The 22,506-nt window shown below is 42.9% G+C and overlaps 1 protein-coding gene across 3 annotated transcripts in view; it reads right to left on the bottom strand.

Annotated features, from left to right (window-relative positions):
- Positions 1 to 22,506, bottom strand: part of Faxc (failed axon connections homolog, metaxin like GST domain containing) — a 102,323-nt gene that overhangs the window by 36,001 nt on the left and 43,816 nt on the right. For 2 of the 3 annotated variants that reach the window (XM_029476620.1, XM_021160948.2), the window contains 2 exons: positions 17,392 to 17,508; positions 614 to 8,747 (listed from right to left, as the gene is read on the bottom strand). In XM_029476620.1, coding sequence (XP_029332480.1) covers positions 8,458 to 8,747; positions 17,392 to 17,508 — 407 coding nt within the window. In that variant the 3' untranslated portion in view covers positions 614 to 8,457. Of the gene's footprint in view, positions 1 to 613; positions 8,748 to 17,391; positions 17,509 to 22,506 lie in introns of those variants that run through there. The other variant, XR_003836479.1, reaches the window with a different exon arrangement.

Below are 22,506 nucleotides of genomic sequence, written 5' to 3'. Positions count from 1 at the left end.
TATAGGTCCAGCTACTCTGAGGTTCTACACCACACACTTACTGTGGAACATGTAGAAATAGACTTGTCTCTCCAAAGCCACACCTGTGCATCTTTGACTTGATCATATTACCCACACTTTAGCCATATGCCAACCACACCCCCTTGGTCTGTAAACCGTAAACATAGTTACTTTACTGAAGAACAGAAACTAAGAGCGGCAATAGCAAGTGGATTCCTTACAGGGTCTAGCCACAGTGAAAGCTTTAACATGTGCCCCTAGCTGTCCCTCTAAGTCCTTCTTGGCCAGGGTTATCGTTCCTCTCAGTGCTTGTGCAGGCCACACAAGCATGGGGGAGGGGCAGAAAATGAAAGACTACAGATTCCAGAGACCAGTGCTTCTTCTTAAAAAACATACTCATTTAAAATCCAAGCGGGAATTTATGTGCCTAAAAAATTCATTACCTTGGCCCAACTGTATGGCATCCTTACGACTAAAATACTCCTCTAGTAATCAAAGAGGTCACCACTGAACAGCATATTTGATGCATATTCCCTTATTTCCCCATAGGTATAAAAATTAAACATTCAAATATTCAAAAGAAATGAATTAGAATGAAGACATCCACAGCAAACTATTTCATATCCATTAGTTATCATTTACACATCAAATACATATAGCATAAGACCAAATATACAGAATTTCCACGTTTATATAGAGTAATCAACATAGTGCACAATTTAAATCTATCTTACAATCAAGTGTACAAGTGGAAGTATGGCTTGTAAACTACTAACAGTAACTGTGCTAACGTAACTCATAGCTCCAGAAATAAACACTGAATGAAGCCTCCAAACTGGGGCCCTCGATGGGGAGATGCTAGTCACTGTGTTTGCAAGCCAGATGATACAGGTCCATGTCCTCCATCAGCCCCAAGCAGCTGAAAGGCAGGCTGAAATCATGCCAGTGTTATGCTCTTACTATCTCAGATGTCTTAGGGGAAACCCGGACATCTTCCATACATTTGGATACACAAGGCGAGATGGTGATTACCAGCTAGTAGCAAAGCTTGCCTGTCAGAAATGTCCCTACATTCTCTAGCAATGCATTTTGTATTGAATAATCTGGGTTCCTTTTCCTTGATCTCCTTGTTTTCCTTAGTGTGGTGAAAACATTTGGGAGTTGTCAATGCATTTGTAGATTGTGTGTTCCCAAAAACGGAATTAAAATGAGCTCTTGTAAAAGTGAGATCTAGCTACATGAGAGCCGGTCTCAAGTAGGAAGGAAGGAGAACAAGTACCATCTAGCCACTGACTAGTTATTGCCAATTTGCATAAAAGTAAATAACTAACTTGACCTAAACCATGCCTCCAAGTCCGTCCACTTGCCACACCAACTACAGATCCCTCCTCTAATCAGTTGCAGCCTTCTGGGTGCTATCTAAGCAACTGTCTCCATTCCCTGAACTCTACTGAATCACACACTTCCCAATGCCTGGGCCTGAGGTGCTTTACAGTGGACATTGTCCATCAGCAGAGACATATGCACAAATGTAGCCGTGTCTGCACATATGCATCTGCATTTACTATAAGTAAATACAGAAAGACAAGCACAGAAAGTTCTACTAACAAGTTAAATGCAATGATTTGGACAAATGTCTAGATATAGATGACCTCCGGTCTCCAAAGATTTTTCAAAACTTTTCAAAGAAAATATAATTGCTTTGTACATTGTTTATGGGTGCCATAACTTTTGATAGAAGGATGTTTGTTTAAAGGAGTAAACAAACATACTGGGCCAGAACCTGAAGTTCCTCTGCAAATTGCCAACCCAGGAGTCAATGGGACGGTATTGGGGCAGGAACACTGAGACAGAGAGGAACAAGGCTGTGTGTTCAGGGATTGTGTCTCGGGTGAGAAATTAAGATGAATGTTGCTTCAGTACTCTCCACACTGGCCACGTGTGCATCCAAATCTGTCACTATGTAGACTGTTTCTCATTTGGAAGCCCATGCTTTGTATTATTTTTATAACATTCCTTTATCTAAAAACCTTTCCATGACTAACACATCTCCAACCCAGCCACACCACACTATTGTCTGAATCCTGGTGTTTGTTGCTATTTCTTTCTCTCCTGTTATCAGTGAAAGGCTAAGAACCACAGACAAAGGATTGGTACCTTCCTTTCCCAACTGCCATTATGAAGAAATCATCATCTATATTAACACCTGAGCTGTCATTTAACCTCATGCAGGTCCGTTGGTAAAACCTGTTCACAGTTGGCAGGATCATCTCATGAAGCTTACTATTGAGGCAAAGTCACTTTGACAGGAGTCACAGAAACATGTCATTCCTGGTGACACAGAGACCTGCGAAACATTTGAATGTTCTCTTGGGTCATTTTATTGAAAAAAAAAAGTCAAATATAATTAAAAATTAAAATCTAGCCACTGGGCTTGGTTAATAAACCAAAAGTGATCTCTCAGAAAGGGTAGGAGTGAAGGAAATATGAAAGACCACTTCCATCCTGAACAAGTATAAAGGATAAACTCCACAAATGGAAGAATGTTCCTCTATTTAGCCCTGAAACAAACATCTTAATTTACAAGATAAATCCATTTTTTTAGAGAGCAGAGGACGGCTTAAGTGCTAAACAAAGAAAAAGATTAAAATATTACTGGCAAATGAAGTGTACATTAATCTAGAGCTGCAGGATAAAAGCAAATAAATAACCATAAATGCTTGCTAACAGAGGGTTGGAAAGTAATTACTCAGTTAGCAAAACTACTTTCTGTAAAACGAACTGCTCATGATAAATGTATATGTCTATTATTTGGCAGTCAATAGATTGTCTTAAGATAGCTAGAGCTGTAATGAGGGGCAGTTGTGTTTTTAGGTGCTAGGAAGCAATGCTGGAATTAGCTGTGCACAGAATAGACTGCAAAGCACTGTAACAGGACTAGGTGGGAAACTATATTCATGACTTATTTGTTTCATTATTTCAAAGACTCCTTCTGTGCCCACAAATTAGATATTTTGAAGCCATGATTCTCCTGAAACCAGAGCTTCATAGTTGTCATGGTCTAGCAAGATGACTTTTGGAAACTCTAGGTCTGGGGAAGGTCTCTGCTCCTGCAAAAGCCAGAATGGCCAAGGTCACGCTGTCTATTGGCTGTAAAACAGTTGAGTCCTTTTCCCTTAAGCCACGTTCACTTCCTCGCATAACTGTACTCTGATGGGCAAGGTATTCACGGGCTCCAGCAACCACTTCTTCAGGACTTGAGATAGTCTCCCAAGTCACAGACTGAAAACCTAAGCCCCAGGTAAGGAATTAAAATGAGGAAAGTGTCCTACATGTATTTGTCCTGCCCGTGACATTAGTAGGCATTCTATAGGCAAGGGAACTTCAGTCCTATTCACCCTCTCAGGGTCCTTGTGTACCTACAGGTTCATTCAGGTCACTGGAAGCACTATATAAAGGCAGAGCACATCAGAGTCGCAAGAAGTTGATCTTTGGGCTAAAGATAGACTGGCAGAGCTCAGCTTTCAAAGTGGGAAATATAGTCAGTCCTAGGTCTACTCAAACAATATAGCTCAGGAAGGATTCTAGGTTAGTCATGAGCACTAAAGATAACTTAGTTCTGATTTGGGGGGCGGGGGATTGGTTTTTTTTTAATGGAAGAATAAACTGAGCTGATCCCTACCAACATAATGCATTACCATTTTATTGAAAATACAACCAGCAAATGATCCATGAAAAAAATGAACACAGGAAAACTTGTTGCGTAGATGTTCTTCCATAAGGAAAACAAACAAACAAATATCAACAAAAGAAAAAGACCCAACCACTTCTTTCCCACCTTCAGTCCCAAAACAGCTGCTTACCCACTCAGAGGTGGTAACTTTCAGGGCAGAAACCATGTGCCCTTGGTCCTGAACTCATTTTGCTACATCAACTTTGGAAGTGGTCAAAATAAATAACAATAACAGCAATAAGAAACTATATAGCTTTCAAAACTGTAAATCCAGAGCTAGAGGGATAGCTGAGTGGTTCAGGGCGTTTGCTGCTTTATAGTGAGGGCCAGAATTCAAATCCTAGCAACCAGGTCCCACAAACATCTGTCTCTCCAGCTGGGCAGGATCCAATTCCCCATACTGGCTTGTACACCCTCAAAGGTGCATGCATCCACAAAGACATGTACACACAATATCACAACATAAAAATAAAACTCCCAAATCTGTATGAACAAAGATATTTTCTTAAACAATGTGAGGCAGCTGTTCTTTCTCCCCCTCTCTGTCGCTCAGCACTTACTCAGTGTAGATAACAATAGACATCACTCACTCCTCACACCTCTCGTTCCAATTCTGTCCTCCCTGGATGTGTAAACGACCAGAACACCACCAACAGCGACATTTAGTGACTCCTTAGAACAAGACTTCATCTGGGGTCTGTGGAGCCCCTAAGGAATCAAAGAGCAATTCTACTTTCCAAATCCTTAAATTTATATGTAAAATCTCAGATATTTGCATATGCACACTTTTTGGGAATAGAGCCTAGGTCCCTCCTTAGATTATCAGTGAAATACACAATGAAAACCCATGACTTCCTAGAATGTGGTCCGCTTTCTGAGCATGCTTTTCCCATCTAGCCTCCGGGGGAAGAAAGGATAAGTGTTTTTGTTTTTAGAGGAAAGGGGGATGATAATAAGTTGGAAATTCTTCAAGCGGAACTGATGAAGTTGGGCCTTAAGAGATGGGTGATTGAGGCCGGAGGGTAGGGCATTTCAGCAGAGGGACTGTCAGGACCCAAAGCACAGAGGTGGAATATGGGAGGCATGTATAGGTAGTAGTAAATGTATCTGCTGCACGAGAGGTTGTGTGGAGAGTCCTGGAAGACAAATGAGGAAAGTGAGAATATCAAGCCCTAAGAAGGAAGCCTACACCTGAGCCAATAAATAGCCCCTAGAGACCAAAAGTTTTCCAAAGATTAACTCCAGGGGGATGTGTGAGGTGCATGTGGAAAAACTCTGGGCATGGAAAGGTTACCACAAAAATCTAAACAAAAGAGGATGCTCTGAAGTCAGAATGTCATGTCTGCTCTGTCAGCTAACTCTATTCCTAGTGTGCATCCCAGGGTCAGAGAGAGGGTAGATACTCAGCACATACTGAGTGAGTGGATGAATGAGTGAACAGAAGTTATTTTAAAGATAAAAGACAGAGAGAGGGGGGAGTATTGGTCATTTGTAAATCCATCTTGTTATTATTCAGCACCTAGCAGTGTGATACATAGGATAGAAACTGAGGAAAGGTCTCTTGAGTTGGTCTGAACCAGTCTAGTGAGATAGATGTGGGAGGTGAGGGATATAGGAATCCAGCAGTCAGAGTGAGGCTGGGCTGTGCCGGTACTGAACCATGGATTGATAAGGGAACCAAGCCAATGTGGTGTGATAGCAAGAGCTTCCCAGGGCCAGGAGGAAAGACTTCAGTTGTGGGTCTTACTGTTTGGATACATGGTATATGACAGAGACAGAGATGACCTTAGGGGGATCTCTTATAAGGGGCTACTCAATTTGCAAAAGTATATGTGACACCTCCGTGTACACAGGAAGATGTACTTGGCCTGCACTGCAATAGAGACTCAAGTCCCAACTGTTCTGAGTCTAACTGATGATTTCATTGCCCTAGACTTAGCTGTGACAGTGGTCACAAGTGATTATAGGATAGCAAAGTGGTAAGACCTGGCAACACAGTCTATTTCTGTGTAAATGTATTTTTTCCCTTTTAACTGTTGATGGATCCAAAGCATAAGACCACTGCTCATTAACACTGACTGTGGAGTGGGAAGGGGACATATGAGAAGGTTTGTTTCTATAATAAAAGGGTAAAAGTAACATGTGGCCCCTGGGGTTTCTGTCCAATTAAAAGCATCTGTTTATATAAAAGACTGTGCTTCCTTCAGTTACTTTGGGGGGAGTGGGCACGTGACTTGAGCAAATGAATAAATTGTTCTCAAATTTCTCATTGTTTTCCTTATAAGGCGTACCTGTTCACCAAACTGAACAGGACTTCAAATCTGGGCAGTGCATGAATAAGTGAAGGCCTCCCACAAAGACCCACATCTCTGTAATTTTTCTTGGTCATTTTGTTTCAATAACCCATATGGAGGATGGATACAGGGGTATATTCTCAGGTTCTATTCAAATCTGTACCCAGCTCTAAGCTGTCCAAGTACCCTTGACCCCAGTTGGCAATGCCTGTTCATCACCCCTCTCTAAAGGTACCGTGGTCAAATGAGTTGCCCTACAACTTCACAACAAACATTGTCTATCTAAGGAGGTTCCCTCCAAGTAATGCATAAAAGAGCAGCTATTCATCCACACACTCATACTGAAAACATCCTTACAGGGAACAGCATCACTCGGTAAGAATAGCTTGCTTATCTACAAAGTGTCAGGCATTTTTTCCCAATGAGAAAGGGAAGCAAGCAAGAAAATGGGTGCAGAGTCAGGTCCACAGCCCTCCTCTCCATGTTCTTCTGTTCAAGAGATTCCCTAGTCACACAGACTTGCTACCAGTTGCTCAGAACACCAGGAGACACCCAAATGACACTGACACCCCAGCACACCTACTCATGCACACTTTCTCCCCTCTCTCGCACTCCTCATCACACAGGCCCTCCTAGTAGGAATGGTTTTAATACAAAATATTTATAGCTAAGGTTTCTACAGGTAAGAATTTCTAACTTAGGAGTTCAACATTATTCCCATTTCCATATGCCCTATGGCTACCTAGGTGGCAAACATCTTCAAAACACTTCCTCTTTGAAAATGGATAACACCCTAAAGATTTCCATGGAACAGCTACATTAAAGAGAGTTTACTTTTTTTAGCAAAGTACATTAATTTCTCAGAAACTTCTATCCTCAAAGGTCCTCTCCAACCCTATATGAAGTGATCCTTACCACGAGGGTCAGAAGCAAAGCCATTGGGGTGCAGTTAAGTCTTACAGCCCAAATCCACAGCCATCACTCAGAACCCTTGGCCCACAATTGCCTGTGAAATGAACTAAGCTATCCAATGCTGTCTTCAGAGACAAATACAAATACAGGAAAATCCCACCAGTGGTGAGAGAGAACAGGGAGATGGGGTGATGGGAAGGGATACGCAATCATGAGACACTAGGGTTTGGTGTCAGTGATATCATGCTGTCACCCAACAACAGGGGGACACCTGACAAGGAAACTGCAGAGGACTCAGACACAAGGAACATTTTCATGCCTCTCTTCCCAATGCATCTCAACCTTCAAAAAAAATCTACAACAGTTGACAAGCTTCTGCCTACAGAGTCAACTACTCTCCTTTATGTCTGCTAACCTGCCAAGGTCCTAAGCTTTATCTTCTCCAAATCAATAGACACAGGTAAGTTAGTACTTGCGGGGGCAGCAAAGCCCCATTCCAATGCACCCGCCAAAGAAAGAGATGCTGTTCTGTAAAGCACAGGACTGAGGACCATGCATAGCCGCTGCTGATTTGCCAAGTTCCTTCCAAAGTTCCTCCAGCAAAGTCACAAGGAGAAATGGCACAGTCCTAATTGGTTTGGTGTGTGTTTCATCTGCACAGCCTTGGCAAGTGACTGTGCTTGTTACCCAAGTATGAAAGTCCTTTGCCCTCTGACCCTAACATTTATGAAGCACGATGAAGAAGAAAATAGGTTCATGTTGCACCACTTCCCAGAGGTTTAAAGCATCACACTAATGCTGCCACGTGAGTCCCCACAACACCCCTGTGAGGTAGGTAGGTGGAGAGTATTGTAACCCCCACCGTACAGGTGGGAGAAATGAGGCACACAATAGTTAAAGGACCTGCCCTGAATCACACAGCTAGTCACCGGCAGGGTTGATAATGAAACTCGTGTTGTGTAGCACCCCCACTCAGCGCTGCACACGTAACAGCCATCCAATGAATATTGATGGACTTCACTTGACTTCTGTCTCGACATACAAGTACACACACACAACGTACAACAGCAGCCAAGGGACATGAGCTCCTATGTCATTTCTGATGGTATTTCTCATTACTTAAAACCCCAGTCGATGAAAGATGGTCAAGAATCCATCTGACAACCAAGTCCTCCGTTGAAAAGGATCAATAGAACACCCAGTTGACAACCCACTCATGTACCTGCCCTCCCACACAATATTGGTTTTCTAATGAAAACAAAAATGGATTTCAGGTACCATGCTGATATTTGTTTTGTCTGTTTTAGACGGAGCCATCTGAATGGTTCTGTGTTTTTGTTTGTACAAAGAAGAAAAAAAGAAAAAGAAAAAGAAATAAGGCGGCTTATAGTCCAGTTAGCATGTTAAAACTGGCCCAGGCTTGAAGATCTCCTCCCAGCTCAGATGGATTTCTATCTGGGAAATCAGACCAACCCCAGGGAGTGGTGGCTCCTGAGGACGAGGCTCCGTGATGGGGCATCATTTGCACTGTTCGTGGTCTGTGTAGTCATCCATCTCCACATCAGAGTCAAAGAGAGAGTGTCCGGTGAAATCCGTGTCTGGGGTCCTGGAGAAACTGTTCTCGGCCCCCTCGTCCTCAAAGGTCTCTGTCCTTGAGTAAAAGCTAAAATCCAGCATGGGTGTGTGAGTCTTGCTGCCCTCGCTGCTCTCCTCAGACTCATAGATGGTGTTGTCATCGTCGTGGTGCCACTCGGGCCAGAATTTCCTCCTGATCCTCTCGCAGTACATGGCCAGGTTGATCAGCTCGCCTGCAGCGTGGCAGAGAAGCGAGAGTTAGCACTCAAACGCAAAGACCTTACAGTGCTGTGGTCAGAACATCTGTGCTCCCCACCCCCAGGAATCCAAGCATTATGATCCAGACTCCCAAGGAGATGTTGTTGGGAGATGGTAAGGATGAGATGAGCCCTCATGACTGGGATTAAAACCTCAGGATTGATGGAGCAGGAGAAGTCAAGGACATCACAAAAAGATCTATGGAGCCAACTAACCTGGGCCCTCGGGGACTTGCTCACATAGACCATCAACCAAAAAGCAAGTATGGTCTGACCTAGGCCCCTTACACATAAGTAGCAGATGTGCAGTTTGGTCTTCATGTGGGTCCCCTAATAATTGGATTGAGCTGTCTCTATCTCTGTTGTCTGCCTTTGGGTCCCCTTCCCCTAGCTGGGCTGCCTTGTTTGGCCTCAATAGGCAAGGATATGCTTAGTCCTGCTGCAACTTGGTGTGCCAGGGTGGGTTGGTACCCATGGGGGGCTCCCCCTTCTCTGAGGAGAAGGGCAGAGGGTAGTGAAGGGAGCAGCTTCTAAGGGTGGGGCTGAGAGATAGGACTGTGATCGAGAATGCAACATGAATAATAATGATGAAAACCAAAATAAAACAAAAAAGAAAAAAAAGACCCAAACATCAACAAAACCTCCAAAACAAGGCTCAGCTAGTGTTCCTTCTGCTATATGCGGACCTGGTAAGGAGGCACTTCATCTGTGAACAAGAAAGAAGGCCCTCCTAAGATACCAAGTCTTCCACTCTCGTATGTGTCTTCCACACACTGATCATAGGCTTCCCAACTTCAAGCACCATGAGAAAAAAATTATCTTTTTCATACGAACCACCTAGTTCATTATATGAAGGGGACATGATATAGTTACTGGGCATCCCAAGTAACGTTAAAGAATGAAGCCAGGTGGATATTAGCACTATTTTTTCACAGAGATATTGTCAAAATATTTGGATTTTTGTGTGCACAGTAAAGTAAGAAAAGTTAAAAGCAGGTTATGTGGACAAAGACAGTGTGCTCTCTCTACAGCAGACAGAAGCAGAGGGCACTCAAAAATGGGCAGCTCCATCTAACCATCTCGCTTTGAGAGACAATTTACCACTTCATACCAAAAGGACTCATGTGACCATTCATTCATATTTAAGTCAATTTATAAACATCAACCCAGGCACAAACCCTTTGACGTATTATCTGTCCTGCCTGCAAGATATGTCAGGGCAATGATGGTATGAAGCTTATCGGAGTAGCCAGCTAATGTCTGATGTGACACGAGGCCCACTCCATGAGACGGAACCCATACCTAACCCTGCATGGGTGACTAAGAGCCAGATACTAGATAGGTAAAACCAAATACTACTGGTTTAAAAACATATCAATACAATGTCACATAATGATATTCTGCTATTCTCGGAGATCAGTGCCTTATTCTGTCCATCATCAGTGAAGTTTCTTCCAGCAGCTGATGGCAACAGATGCAGAAACCCTCAGCCAGATATTACATGGAGAGAGAGTCAGGGGTGGGGATAAAAGGGATGTCTCCATCCAATTCCTCTCCTCAGAACTCCAGGAGCCTCTCAAAAGAGAGAGCAGAAAGAGCCAGAGGTGGATGGAAGACACCAGAAGAACATGGCCCTCTGAATCAACTAGGCAGGGCTCATAGGAGCTCCCAGAGACAAAAGCAGCAAGCATAGGGCCTACTGGGTCTGCACTAGGTCCTCTGTGTCTAGCATAGCTTTGAGTTTAGTGTGTTTACGGAACTCTGAGTGTGAGAACATGTGGGTCTCTGACTCCCGTGCCTGCTCTCAGGACTCTTTTCCTCCTGCTGGGTTGCCATGTCCAGCTCCAATATGCTTCTTCTTGGTAGACTTTATTTTGTCCTGTTTGGATGTTATCACCTAGGCCTGTCCTTTTCTAGAAAATAGAAAATAGAAAGGGAGTGGATCCAGAAGGCGGCGGAGCTGGAAGAAACCAGGAGTAGAGAGGGGAAACTATAATCAGGATATAATGTATAAGCAAAGAATCATTTTCAATAAAAAGAAAAAAATGAAAAATAAATTTTAAAAAATATTAAAAACTATGCCTTATATTTTCCATACACAGTTCAGAATTGTTCTTACAGATTAATGTGCCTGTAAACAGATATTGTAAAACTTGTGTTTTTACTTTTAAATATTTAAATTTAAAGAGCTGTAAACAAAAATTATAAATATGATATAGTATCAGACTAATTTTTCCCAACTCCAAAAACAAAAAAGAAATTGCAGAAATGGAATGAGTTTTGCCTTTGATCCACTAGATGGCAGTGTTGCTTAAAATAGTACTTGACATCTCTTACTGTAAGACTGTATATCTTTATAGCTATATAAACATTTCACTTCTTATATATGTAATCCATGTTTAGTTTAAAAACTCGGAAATTTCAATAATCAAAATAAAGAATTTGTAGTAACCCATTCTCAATAACATTTTTATACCCCTATAGAAAATACTTCCAAGTGCTTACATAAACTTGCACTCACTAGAGTCTGTGCCTGATCCTTTCCACTGACAACACAGAGCCAGGACCTCTGAATGTCACAGTACAGCAGCCACAGTCATCTCACAGTGCATTATGTGGATGTGTCACACTCTAATTATTTCCTCCAGTCCCTTGTCACAGTCATTTGATTTGTTTCTACACTGATGGCCCTGTAGATTACAGACTATCTACCCAGGTTTATTTTTTATTAAAGAAAATAACAATTTACAAGACTACCAGTCTGTGGATAGAATCCGCATTAACACACAATTTAAAAGAGAGCACTTACCATGTCATGCTTTCAAGGTAATCGCAACTATCATTTTAATTTGATTTGTCTTTTCTTCTTATCTGACTTATGGGATTTGTCATTACCTTTTATCCCTTGTACCCCACATTCCCGTTCCCTTAAGGAGACACATATAAAATGTTCCATTTTCTCCTTTAGGGAGAGGCATGGGACATCGTCCTGGGTACCACTGATAATCACAGTGACCGAGAACTATAAACGAATGCTACGGCCACAGCGAGAAAAAGGAAAAGACCTCCTCACATGAGAGAGAGACACTGGAGGTCCCAGATGCCTCTCTTGAACTTAATCCCCAGGAGTTGTGCCAAAGGAACCCTAGAGAGTGAGAATCTTACCCTAGTGGTACAGGCCTATAGTTCCAGCAGCTTGAAAGCCTGAGGCAGGAGGATCAGAAGGGGGAGGTTTGCCTGGTACGGTGGTTTGAAGGCGAAGGGACCCCATAGGCTCATATATTTAAATGTTTAGTCACCAGAGGATGGCACTATTTAAAAGAATTAGAAATATTAGGAGGTGTGGCCTTGTTGAAGCAGGTGTGTGTGGCCTTGTTGGAGGAAGTGTGTCACTGGGGGTAGGCTTTGAGGTTTCAAAAGCCCATGCCAGTCAGCTCTGCTTTTCCTCTGCATGCAGATGAGGATGTAGCTCTCAGTCACTTCTCCAGCGGCAGGCCTCCTGACACACTGTCTGTCATGATGACTAGACTAACCCTCTGAAGCTGTAGGCCAGCCCTGAATTCAGTGCTTTCTTTTATAAGAGTTGCCATGGTCATGGTGTCTCTTCACAGCAACAGAATGGTAACTAAGACATCTGGGCCACAAGGGTGAGTTCAAGGCCACTGTAGTGACTATTTCTGGTTGTCAACTTGACTATATTTGGAATGAACTACAATCCAGAATTGGAAGGCTCACCAGTGATCCTAATCTGGAGGCTGGGAGATAGAAGTTTCTGACCTGGATCTTGGTATGGAGATCTTGAGGCATAGTGGCTATGGATTCCAAAAGATCCATAGACAAGGAGATCTCCGAGTTCAAGGTCATCTGGGATTAAAGGTGTGGTGGCACACACCTTTAATCTGGGCTACACCTTCTGCTGGAGACCACATAAGGAAGAAGGGAGTCTCGCTTTCACTCCTTCGCCTGTTTGCCGTGTGGCACTGAGTAACTGCTAGATCCTTGGACTTCCATTCACAGCTACTACTGAACCATTGTTGGGAATTGGACTGCAGAATGTAAGTCATCAATAAATTCCTTTACTATATAGAGACTATCCAAAAGTTCTGTGACTCTAGAGAGCCCTGACTAATACAGCTGCCATGGACAATTTAATAAGACTGTCTCTAAGAAAGTACCCAAGGAGCTGAAGGGGTTTGCAGCCCCATAGGAGGAACAATATGAACCAACTAGCACCCCCAGAGCTCCCTGGGACTAAACCACCAATCAAAGAAAACGCATGGTGGGAGTTGTGGCTCTAGCTGTATATGTAGCAGAGGATGGCCTAGTCAGTCATCAATGGGAGGAGAGGCCCTAGGTCTTGTGAACATTCTATGCCCCAGTATAGGGGAATGCCTGGGCCAGGAATGGGAGTGGGTGGGTTGGGGAGCAGGGAGAAGGGGGAGGGAATAGGGGATTTTCAGAGGGGAAACTAGGAAAGGGGATAACATTTGAAATGTAAATAAAGAAAATATCTTATAATTAATTAATTAATTTAAAAAGACCGTCCCTAAATGTAAAAGTAAAATGAGAGGGCTGAAGACATGGTTAAAGAACACTGTCCTAGCCATGAGAAACCTTGGGCTTCATTCCTAACACTGACCAAAAACAAAAAAAAAGTGGGAGGGGGAAGAGGAAGAGAGGAGGAGAGAGGGGGGAACCAAAAGGACAAGAAAGCAAGAGAAAGTGGGTAAGAGAAGAAAAGCAAGGGGAGAAAGAAAATAAAATCAGGCTCTAGCCATAAGATCTAGAGACATGCAGTGTTTAAGGCTCCCTCACCAGGCTGCCTGCCTTCCTATATACCCTTGCTTCTTTACATTTCTTCCAGAAGAGTTGTCCCTCGTGGTGTGACATTAATGTCACTTCTGTGTGAGATCATGGAGACTGCTAAGCCCATCAGTCGACAGTGACACGGTCCTCATTGTGAACAACACAGCATTACAAGAGCTTTACCCCTCTGCTGAGCTCATAAGAACCTCCACCATCCTCAGTCCCTACCGTGATCCTACAGGCTCTGCTGAGTAGACAGACTGGCCTCGGATGTAATCATTTTGCACTATTTGTCGTTTCTTCCTGCAATGACGAGAGGAAAGGAACTGTTCCCTAACTGCGCTGAGTCATGGTGGAAGAAGTGGTAATTCTAGTGGATAATTGAGAGGGTTTGCCATGAGGAGCAAGGACTGGGAGCCTACGCATCTCATCCTGCCTCGCATCTCATCCTGCCTCTCATAAAGAATGAAACAAAGAGTGAACATCTAGACTTGGGGTCTCCCTTTACCGTCTCGGCTCTCTTTCCCATGGCCACCTTTCCCATCAGATGACACATTTAACATGCTACCAAGCAAAAAACTTGTGGGCAACAGAAGCGCATGCTGGGAAGAGAGACAGAGAGAAACAGAGAGAGAAGCACTATTAAAATAAATGCCTGTGCTAAATATGTAAGCTTCATGAATAGAAACACTGCTGTTCTTCAAGGCACACTCAGCTATCAGAAAACAATGTTATGCTCTGTAGAGTACAAATGTTTAAAGATTAGTGTGGTAACATGCATTCCTGATGAGGATACAGAAGCCAAGCATTGCACTACGGGCCTGGTAAAGGGTTAATTGCTATAGCCTACTAGGGAACATAATTTAATATTACCTATTGGAACTTTAAGTGCGCATATCTGTTGGCTTTGGGTTCCACTTGGAGTTCCCTACTCTACTAAAGTAAAATCATCAGTGTGTAAAGTTACGTGCATCTGAGTGTAAGGTGCGACATTACACATCAGCACAGGAAGAGAAGTAACGGGGAGGTGGTAAGAAGAGAAAAGGAAAGATGGATGTTCATCAATAGCTACTGAGTGAATAAATTACCTCTTCTATAGCAATCTGTACAGCTGTTAAGGATTCTAGTAAGATAAAGTAAGCAGTGGAGCAATACACACAGCACGGCCCACTGTTTAAACAAATAGTGAAAATAAAACCATGAACATATACATTTGTACCTGAGAAAGAAAGAACTCTTCTACATTGGTTAGTCTGTGGGAGTGACAGTGGACATCAATAAGGGGGAAAGCCATATTTTCAGCTGGAAACCATTATGTCTAATTTGAAGATCTAATCAAGTAAAGAAAACAAACTAAAGTGACACTCTCCAACGCCTGGGAAGCTGAGTGCTCCTCTACCCACACGGCAATCAATCCTAGAAATCCCAGAATAAAGAGTCTTCTTTGGGGATTTCCGGAGTGGAAATACCCTCCACTGCCTTTTCAAGAAAAAAAAAAAAAAGTAATTAGTTTTATCTTCTTGTGTCACCTTAATATCCCTAATAGTCAAAAAAAAAAAAATCTGTGAACATTTTCATTGACACTGGAAACACTGTCATGCAGACCCAGAATCCAAAATCATCGGTGTGTGGTGAAAATGGGGATGAGGGAGAGACCTGCGGCATCCCCAGCATTAGCGTGGACCTGTCCTGGTCATTACCAGTATTACATGCCAAACATGGGGCCAGTGGCCACACATACCCCATAGAAAATGACTTAATGAAGGTTGCTGGGACAGCTCAGCAGGAAAAAGCGTTACCAACCCTGACAACCTGAGTTTGATCTCCAAAGTCCACACAATAGAAAGAGGACCAACTCCTATAATTTGTCCTCTGATCTCCACACATGTGCCACATGTTCCTGTTCATATATGTAACACACACACAATAAATAAAATTTTAAAAAAGAACAGAAAATGTTACATAGTACGTGCCAGTAAAATACAGAAAGATTATTACACAGATTACAAGAATGGTCGAAATTTTAAGACAAATTAGTTAGCCTAATCAAGGAATTAAAATTGAAGGGGCTTTCGGACATTGCTCCTAAGTGCAGAAAATGCTCTGGCCTTGCTAGAAATCATACAAGTCTGAAGCATCAATCCTTCAACAAAGCAGCCCCCACCAAGGACTTGGCCTCAGGGAACAATGAGGGGGAAGGATGAGTGCATATATACAATACTGCTCACTACAGGGCACTGACTTACTGTAAGGGGAAAGGGGCTAGAGAACGGCTTCTTCTGTGAGTGACGAGCTTGCCGTGGTAACCCTGAAGGCCTGAGTTCAGATCCCCAGAACTCATGCCAGTGCTGAACATGGAGGGGTGTCTCTCACCCGAGTGTTTCCTGAGTAGCCGGCCTAGCCACTCAGCGGAAAGGGAGAGAGGAAGATACCAATGTTGCCTTTGAGACTCCATACACATACGCACATACATGCACAGGCACCACACATACATACATATCTCACACACACACATACATGAACACACACATGCACAAAAATTTTAAGACTTAAAAAAAGAAAAGAGGACTGGAGAGATGGCTCAGCAGTTAAGAGCACTGACTGCTCTTCCGAAGGTTCTGAGGTCAAATCCCAGCAACCACATGGTGGCTCACAATCACCTCTAATGAGATCTGACGACCTCTTCTGGGGTGACTGAAGACAGCTACAGTGTACTTACATATAATAAATAAATAAATCTTAAAAAAAAAAGAATACTAACAAAATTATCTAAAGCAACCCACAAATATAAAGCAATACTAATTGCATAAATTACATATTTTTGAGGAATATTTAATAGCAAGGGAAGACTAAAATGCACTGTTCATTTTAAAACTTCAGGTTATAATAGCATCCGCATTATGGTTCCAGCTTTTTAAAGTATAGAGTTGTAATTGATAAGACATGAAAGTGCATAGTACAATATTAACAGTTCTCTATGAATGATGAAGTCACAGATGTGTTTGTTTGTCTGCTATGAAACAGGATCTCACCATATGCTCAGGCTGGCCTTAGGCCTGCATGTTCTGGGACTACAGGTATGAATCACCATGCCTAGTTTACATTTCTCAATTTTTTTTAAAAAAATTATATATTGTTTACACTTTCTCCAGTTAAATATGTAACACTTGATAATTATCTGTACAGCTAGTGTGTGACTCTATTTTTATTATATGTGTCTATTTTCAGTGGCACGAGGAAGGTCAGGGACAACCTGCAGAAACTGGTTCTTTCCTTCTCCTATGTAGGTTCCAGAGATGGCACTGGGTGTCAGGCTTTGTAGCAGGTGCCTTTGCCGGCTGTGCATCTCACTAACCTACCACGTGTACATTTAAGACTTGCTGACTACTCAGTCTGTCTTAGTCTTCATCTAAATTAAGGAGAATCTCCACCATGTCAGGCACTTGCAAGAGCAGCTTATGTGGCTCTGTCAACAGCTAAAACCAAAGAACTAAAACTCACCTTGACATACTCATACACAGGACAAGGCCCAGCGTGCCCTGGTTGTTTGTTCCAAAGCCACCGCAGAAAATTTCCCTACCCAGGTCACTCACACCCCTGGCTTTGGAACAGTCCTGAATTATCCAAGCTCATTATTGCTGCTCTCTTGGCAAAGCTTCTACCAAGACAGTGAAACACTGGAAGGGGTGGATACAAAATTAGCTGCATGCTGAGGAGAGAGAACTGTGGGCATCACTAGTTCCCACTGCACCCCATGTGGCTGCTCACCCACCCAGCCCTGTAACTCCTACAACATGAAGGGGTTGTTGCTTGCCTTTGATTAGCCGCTCTGGTCTTGTCCCTGGTAAGGTCCACATCGCCTGTGCCAAGTGTCCAAAGACAGTGGCATCAAGAGTGGAAAGCTTGGGTCCCATGATGTACTTCTTGTCACCTGCAGCAAACAGAACAGAAAGGTCACTGGGATGACCCACATTGTCTAAGCGCATCCTCACTACTGTGCACTAAAACCCTTAATAGAGTCAAAATGCATGCATGCCCTTTCAAAAATAGACACACCCCCTCAAAAAAAAAAAATGTTCTATGACACAACTCCCAAAGTAGCAAAGCAGGGAAGGGTACTCACATAAAGACTAGGGATGCTTCTAGAAAGATTAGTAACAACTGACTTCCAGGGAACTTCCTTGTCTCAACTCTAGTTACATATTTGACACGTACCAATACCTGCAAGTTTGCTAGAACCATCTCAAAAGTAATTTACACTGAGCATACAAGACCTCAATGTTCGTAAGACTAAACCAATATGTGTTTGCTTAGCAACAAAACAAAAGCCTAGGCTAAGGCGTTTGAAAGCAACGTTGTCTGTGATGCTCCCATAAACAGGGCAACTGTATGCCCCAGAATGCCAGCTTGCCTGAGAAACTTCAACTGTAGAGAAGATAGAAGGTCCAGGTTCGGCCGTGGCATCCGGTCCTAGGTAAGGACGTTTTAGACAACTGCTCTCACCTCTCCCTAACCAGCACTGATGATAAGTTCGGACCTTGACACATGAGCTATCTATCACCCTTGACCAAGAAGAACTTCCCAAGTTGTTTTATTTGGCTGTTGTTAGGCACCTTGTAGCATAAGTAGAAGCTTCTACTTGTAGCAGACTGAGACCAACACTAAGCCACAATGCATCTAGTCAAATGTAAAGACAGTTGGTCATGGGATGCCCACAGTTCCAGCTGATAGGGTGCATCTCCAATATCATCCCTATACCTAAAGCTCAGGGGACAGAAATATTTTTAAGAGCCAGAGGACTGGGACTTCTGCTTCAAAATTGTATCCTCTAGACATGACAGGGAAGCTACAGCCATGCAATCTCCACAATATGGCTGACTGTACAATACCTGAACAATGACAATACCAATTAATATTCCAACATGGACAGGGGAAATGTCATAGGACCCCAACCCTGGATGAAGACCTATAGGCAATTAATGACTGCTAGGAAACAGAGAGTTAGTCTTCCCCAGGATGGAGCTCCTAATTGGTCAGCCCTAAAAACATACACATATAATCAAACCAAATGGACTCAGCAGGTGGTATTTATATATTTACTCATATATATTTGTAATGATAATAAAGACGAGGCCAGGAATTTGAGAGGGAACAGAGCAGGAAAGGTTGGAAGGGGTTGGAGAGAGGAAAAAAGGTTTTTTATCGTTCACATATGCAAAATCTTTGTAAATTAATTAAATAAAGAATGAAAATTGCCCCAAGTTAGTTGCTGGGCTGTTATCAAATCCTGTATCATAAAGAGACAATAGTAGAGTTGTAGTCACCCAGGTCACATCCTGACACATGATTACCCATCCCAATCAGTACTTAACCTCTCAGAGATTTCCTGTCTGCAACAGGGAGGTGACATTCAAGATGCTTGTTCCTAGGGCCCGAGGATATATCTTAGTCAATAAAGTGTTTGCTTTGCAACGATTATAACACAAATTCCACATCCCTACAACCCACATAAAGAAAAAATGGGCAAGACAGCATGTGGTTGTAGGCTCAGTTCTCAGGGTGTGGAGCACTGTTCACTACTCACCAAGCCAAGCCTATTTTGTGAGTATGGGTGAGAGAACCTGACTCATTAAAAAAGGAAAATGACACCTGAGGAGCGACACCCGAGGCTGTTCCCTGGCCTCTAGAGGCCAAGCACAAATGAGAGCACGTAGGAACACAGTTGCTCTCACACACAAAAGAGGGCCTGTTCCTCAGGACTGCTGTGGGGATGTAAAAGTGTAACGTACCTTGAAGACTACGAACTCTCTTGATGGCAGACTCTCCCTCTCTCAAGTCTATTCCTCAGCCCCTATGAATGTCATCTTGTAGGTCCTATCACTCCTCTTCCACAGTTTATTAAAGGAGTTAGGAAATAAAGTCCAAGCTCAACTGAGAAAACGAGGCCCATAATCCTCTGCTCCCAATCCGACCTGTACTCAGTGAAATCCCTCTCTTCCTTCACTCTACAACCCCACTGTTCCGTTCTCCAGCCCACGCTGTCTCCCACTGCTACACTGCACATGTCACGCCCCACAACCTACATGGGTTTCCACTTGTCTCTAGTCAACTCTGTCTGTCTTTGAGGTTCACCAACAGCTGCCTGTTAAAGCAGTCTCTCTTATTCTGCCCAGTGGTAACAGGAGCTTCCAAGTCATACTTCCACAGCCCAGTCGCACTTCTGTCCATGTGTCCACACAGGACACAAAGCATTAGTGTCTGGGAACATCATATCCTTGAACTATAAAATAGGAACATCTGCAAGTTACTGAAAATACTGAGGTGACTTGAGCTAAGGACAAAGGAAATAAATATATCCTGCTTTCTCTCGGGCCCCTTACATAGCGTTTTTTTCTATGCTATGCTGTCTCTGCCGTCTGCGTGCAGGTTGTCTCTTATCTGTGGATTTTTCCATCTACCTGATGGGAAGCCCTTTGACAGCAGGGGTCAGTTCTTATTTTTACTTAACAAACTCTTGCAATGTGCTTTTCTTTTCCTGACATGGTCATTATCATAGAAGCATCCTTGAGTTGTGAGCTGAGCAAGTTGAACCTTTGATGTCAATGCATAGGTCAGGTAAGAGGAGAAACTCCCAAAGAAGGCAACAGAAGCAAACAAGCCAGTAAAGACAAATGAAGCTGCGAGGTTTTCTTTAAATTATTTCTACTGCCAGGCATGGGGTATGTCCCTTGAATCCCCGTATCCTGGGAGCGTAGGCAGAAAGACTCTTGTGTGTTTGAGGTCCTCATAGAGGGAGAGAAAGAAGAGCGAAGAGAGGAAGAGGGGGAGGGGAGGGAAGAGGAAGAGGGGGAGAGGAAGGGAGATGAAGAAGGGGAGGGGAGAAGAGAGGGAGGGTAAAAACGTCTACTGCCAGAGAAATGTCCCTGTTCCATAGGAACCAAGGAAGACCCTATGCTATGGCAATATGCTGAGCCTAGCCAAATAATCTTTTCTGGTGAAAAAAATCAAGTTATCCTTGTTAGACCCCTTTCTGTTTCTCATTGTCAACTGATCTCCATCATTTCAGTCTTTCCTCGGAATCTAAGATAATTACCCAAATAGGAAAATAGTGATAAACTACCCAAGCAAAAATAACACACACAGTAGGCACCATTCAATCTTAAGACCAATACTTCTACTGTTTCTTAACTTAAAATCTCTCTCTCCCTCTCTCTCTCTCAGAAAATACATGTGTCACACTAGGTATGCAGAGGTCAGCATCTCTTGTTTGCCACTGTGTACACCAGGCTACCTGACCTACAAACTTCCAGGGATTCTCCCTCATTGCAGGAAGACTGACATTACAGACACACACTACAGTATCTGACTTTACGTGAGTTCTGCAGACTGGAAAACGTGTTCTCACTGTTCTGTGACAAGTGCTCACCCACTAAGCTATCTCCCCAGCCCTCTCATTTTCTGACAATGTATCTTGCTTGTACTGACCTTAGTCACTGATCTACTGACATGGTAAATGCCAATGGCTGAGGGCCCCTTCTCAGGGCTCTTATGCTATTCTGCTAGGGCAGGAGAGGACAGCAGATGACCCAAGAACCCCTCCTATTGGATTGCAGCAGGGATCCACCCAGTTACGGCCCAATCCCTATAGCTCACATAGACACCTTAAAGGTACTAAGAACAGAACCACACACAACCCCCCAGAGAAAGTAAGACAAGACAAAGGAAGGAAGAGGAGGAAGAGGAGGAGGAAGAGAAGGAGGAGGAGGAAGTGGAGGAGGAGGAAGAGGAAGAGGAGGAGGTGGAGGAGAGGAGAAAGAGAACAACAGATTACACAAACACACACATACAACAAACAAGGAAATAAGCGTTGTACAGGAGTTAGGAGAGATGGCTCATCAGCCAAGTCCTTGCCTTGCAACAAGCACAACTGAATTCAGTCTGCAGAACATACATTGAACTTTTTTTTTAAGGGTGAGCATGACACATTTGTAATCCCTGAAATAGGGAGGTAGAAACAAGTGGACCTTAAGATTTATGGGAAAGCTTAGCAAACTGCAGATAAGAGACCTGCATTTAAAAAAGAAAAAATGGTAGACAGGGGTTGAAGAAACACACACACACACACACACACACACATATCCTAAGGGAAATGCTAGAGTGTATATTATGAAAAAAATCAGGGACGTTTGGGACAAGATGAGCAAACATATGTAGATAAAACATTTAGGGGCTGGAGATATGGCTCAGTGGTTCAGGGCACTGACTGCTCTTCCAGAGGACCTGAGTTCAATTCCCAGCAACCACATGGTGGCTCACAACCATCTGTAATGGGATCTGATGCCCTCTTCTGGTGTGTCTGAAGACAGCTACAGTGTACTCATATACAGAAAATAAATGAATAATTTTCAAATTTTAGAAAATGATAAAATTCGAGCATAATAATACATATAATGTCTTTATAATCATTTTAAGCCATACACCAACTTGTGTACATGGTATTTAACAAAAACTACCTAGTCTCAGAAAATAACAAGTGGAAAGAAACCAAGTTAATTCAGAACCACACTAAGATGCTGACACTGCAGCCACTTGAGTTCTGGGCCAGGTTTTTTTGTTTGGTTTTTTGGTTTTTTGTTTTTGTCTCCATAATATTAGGAATCATCTCAGAGACAAAGACCTCAGAACCAGCAGAGCCAAGAGAGCTTGCTAAAGCATGCTAGGGTCAGGAGTAACACAGAGCAACAAAGGAAATCAGGGTAGAAACCTGGGAGATATTAAGAAGATGTTCATAAGTAAACATGGATTGAATTTAGCATCTGTGGAGAACTGTATTTGTTTCCAGAAAGAACCAGTTTAGAAACCTTCCAATACAAAAATCCATTTTACTACTTCTCTACAAGATATATATATATGGCTTAAAATTATATAT

Source organism: Mus caroli, chromosome 4, assembly GCF_900094665.2.
Source record: "Mus caroli chromosome 4, CAROLI_EIJ_v1.1, whole genome shotgun sequence".
NCBI classification, from domain to species: domain Eukaryota; kingdom Metazoa; phylum Chordata; class Mammalia; order Rodentia; family Muridae; genus Mus; species Mus caroli.
This window is presented reverse-complemented; position numbering and strand designations above follow the sequence as displayed.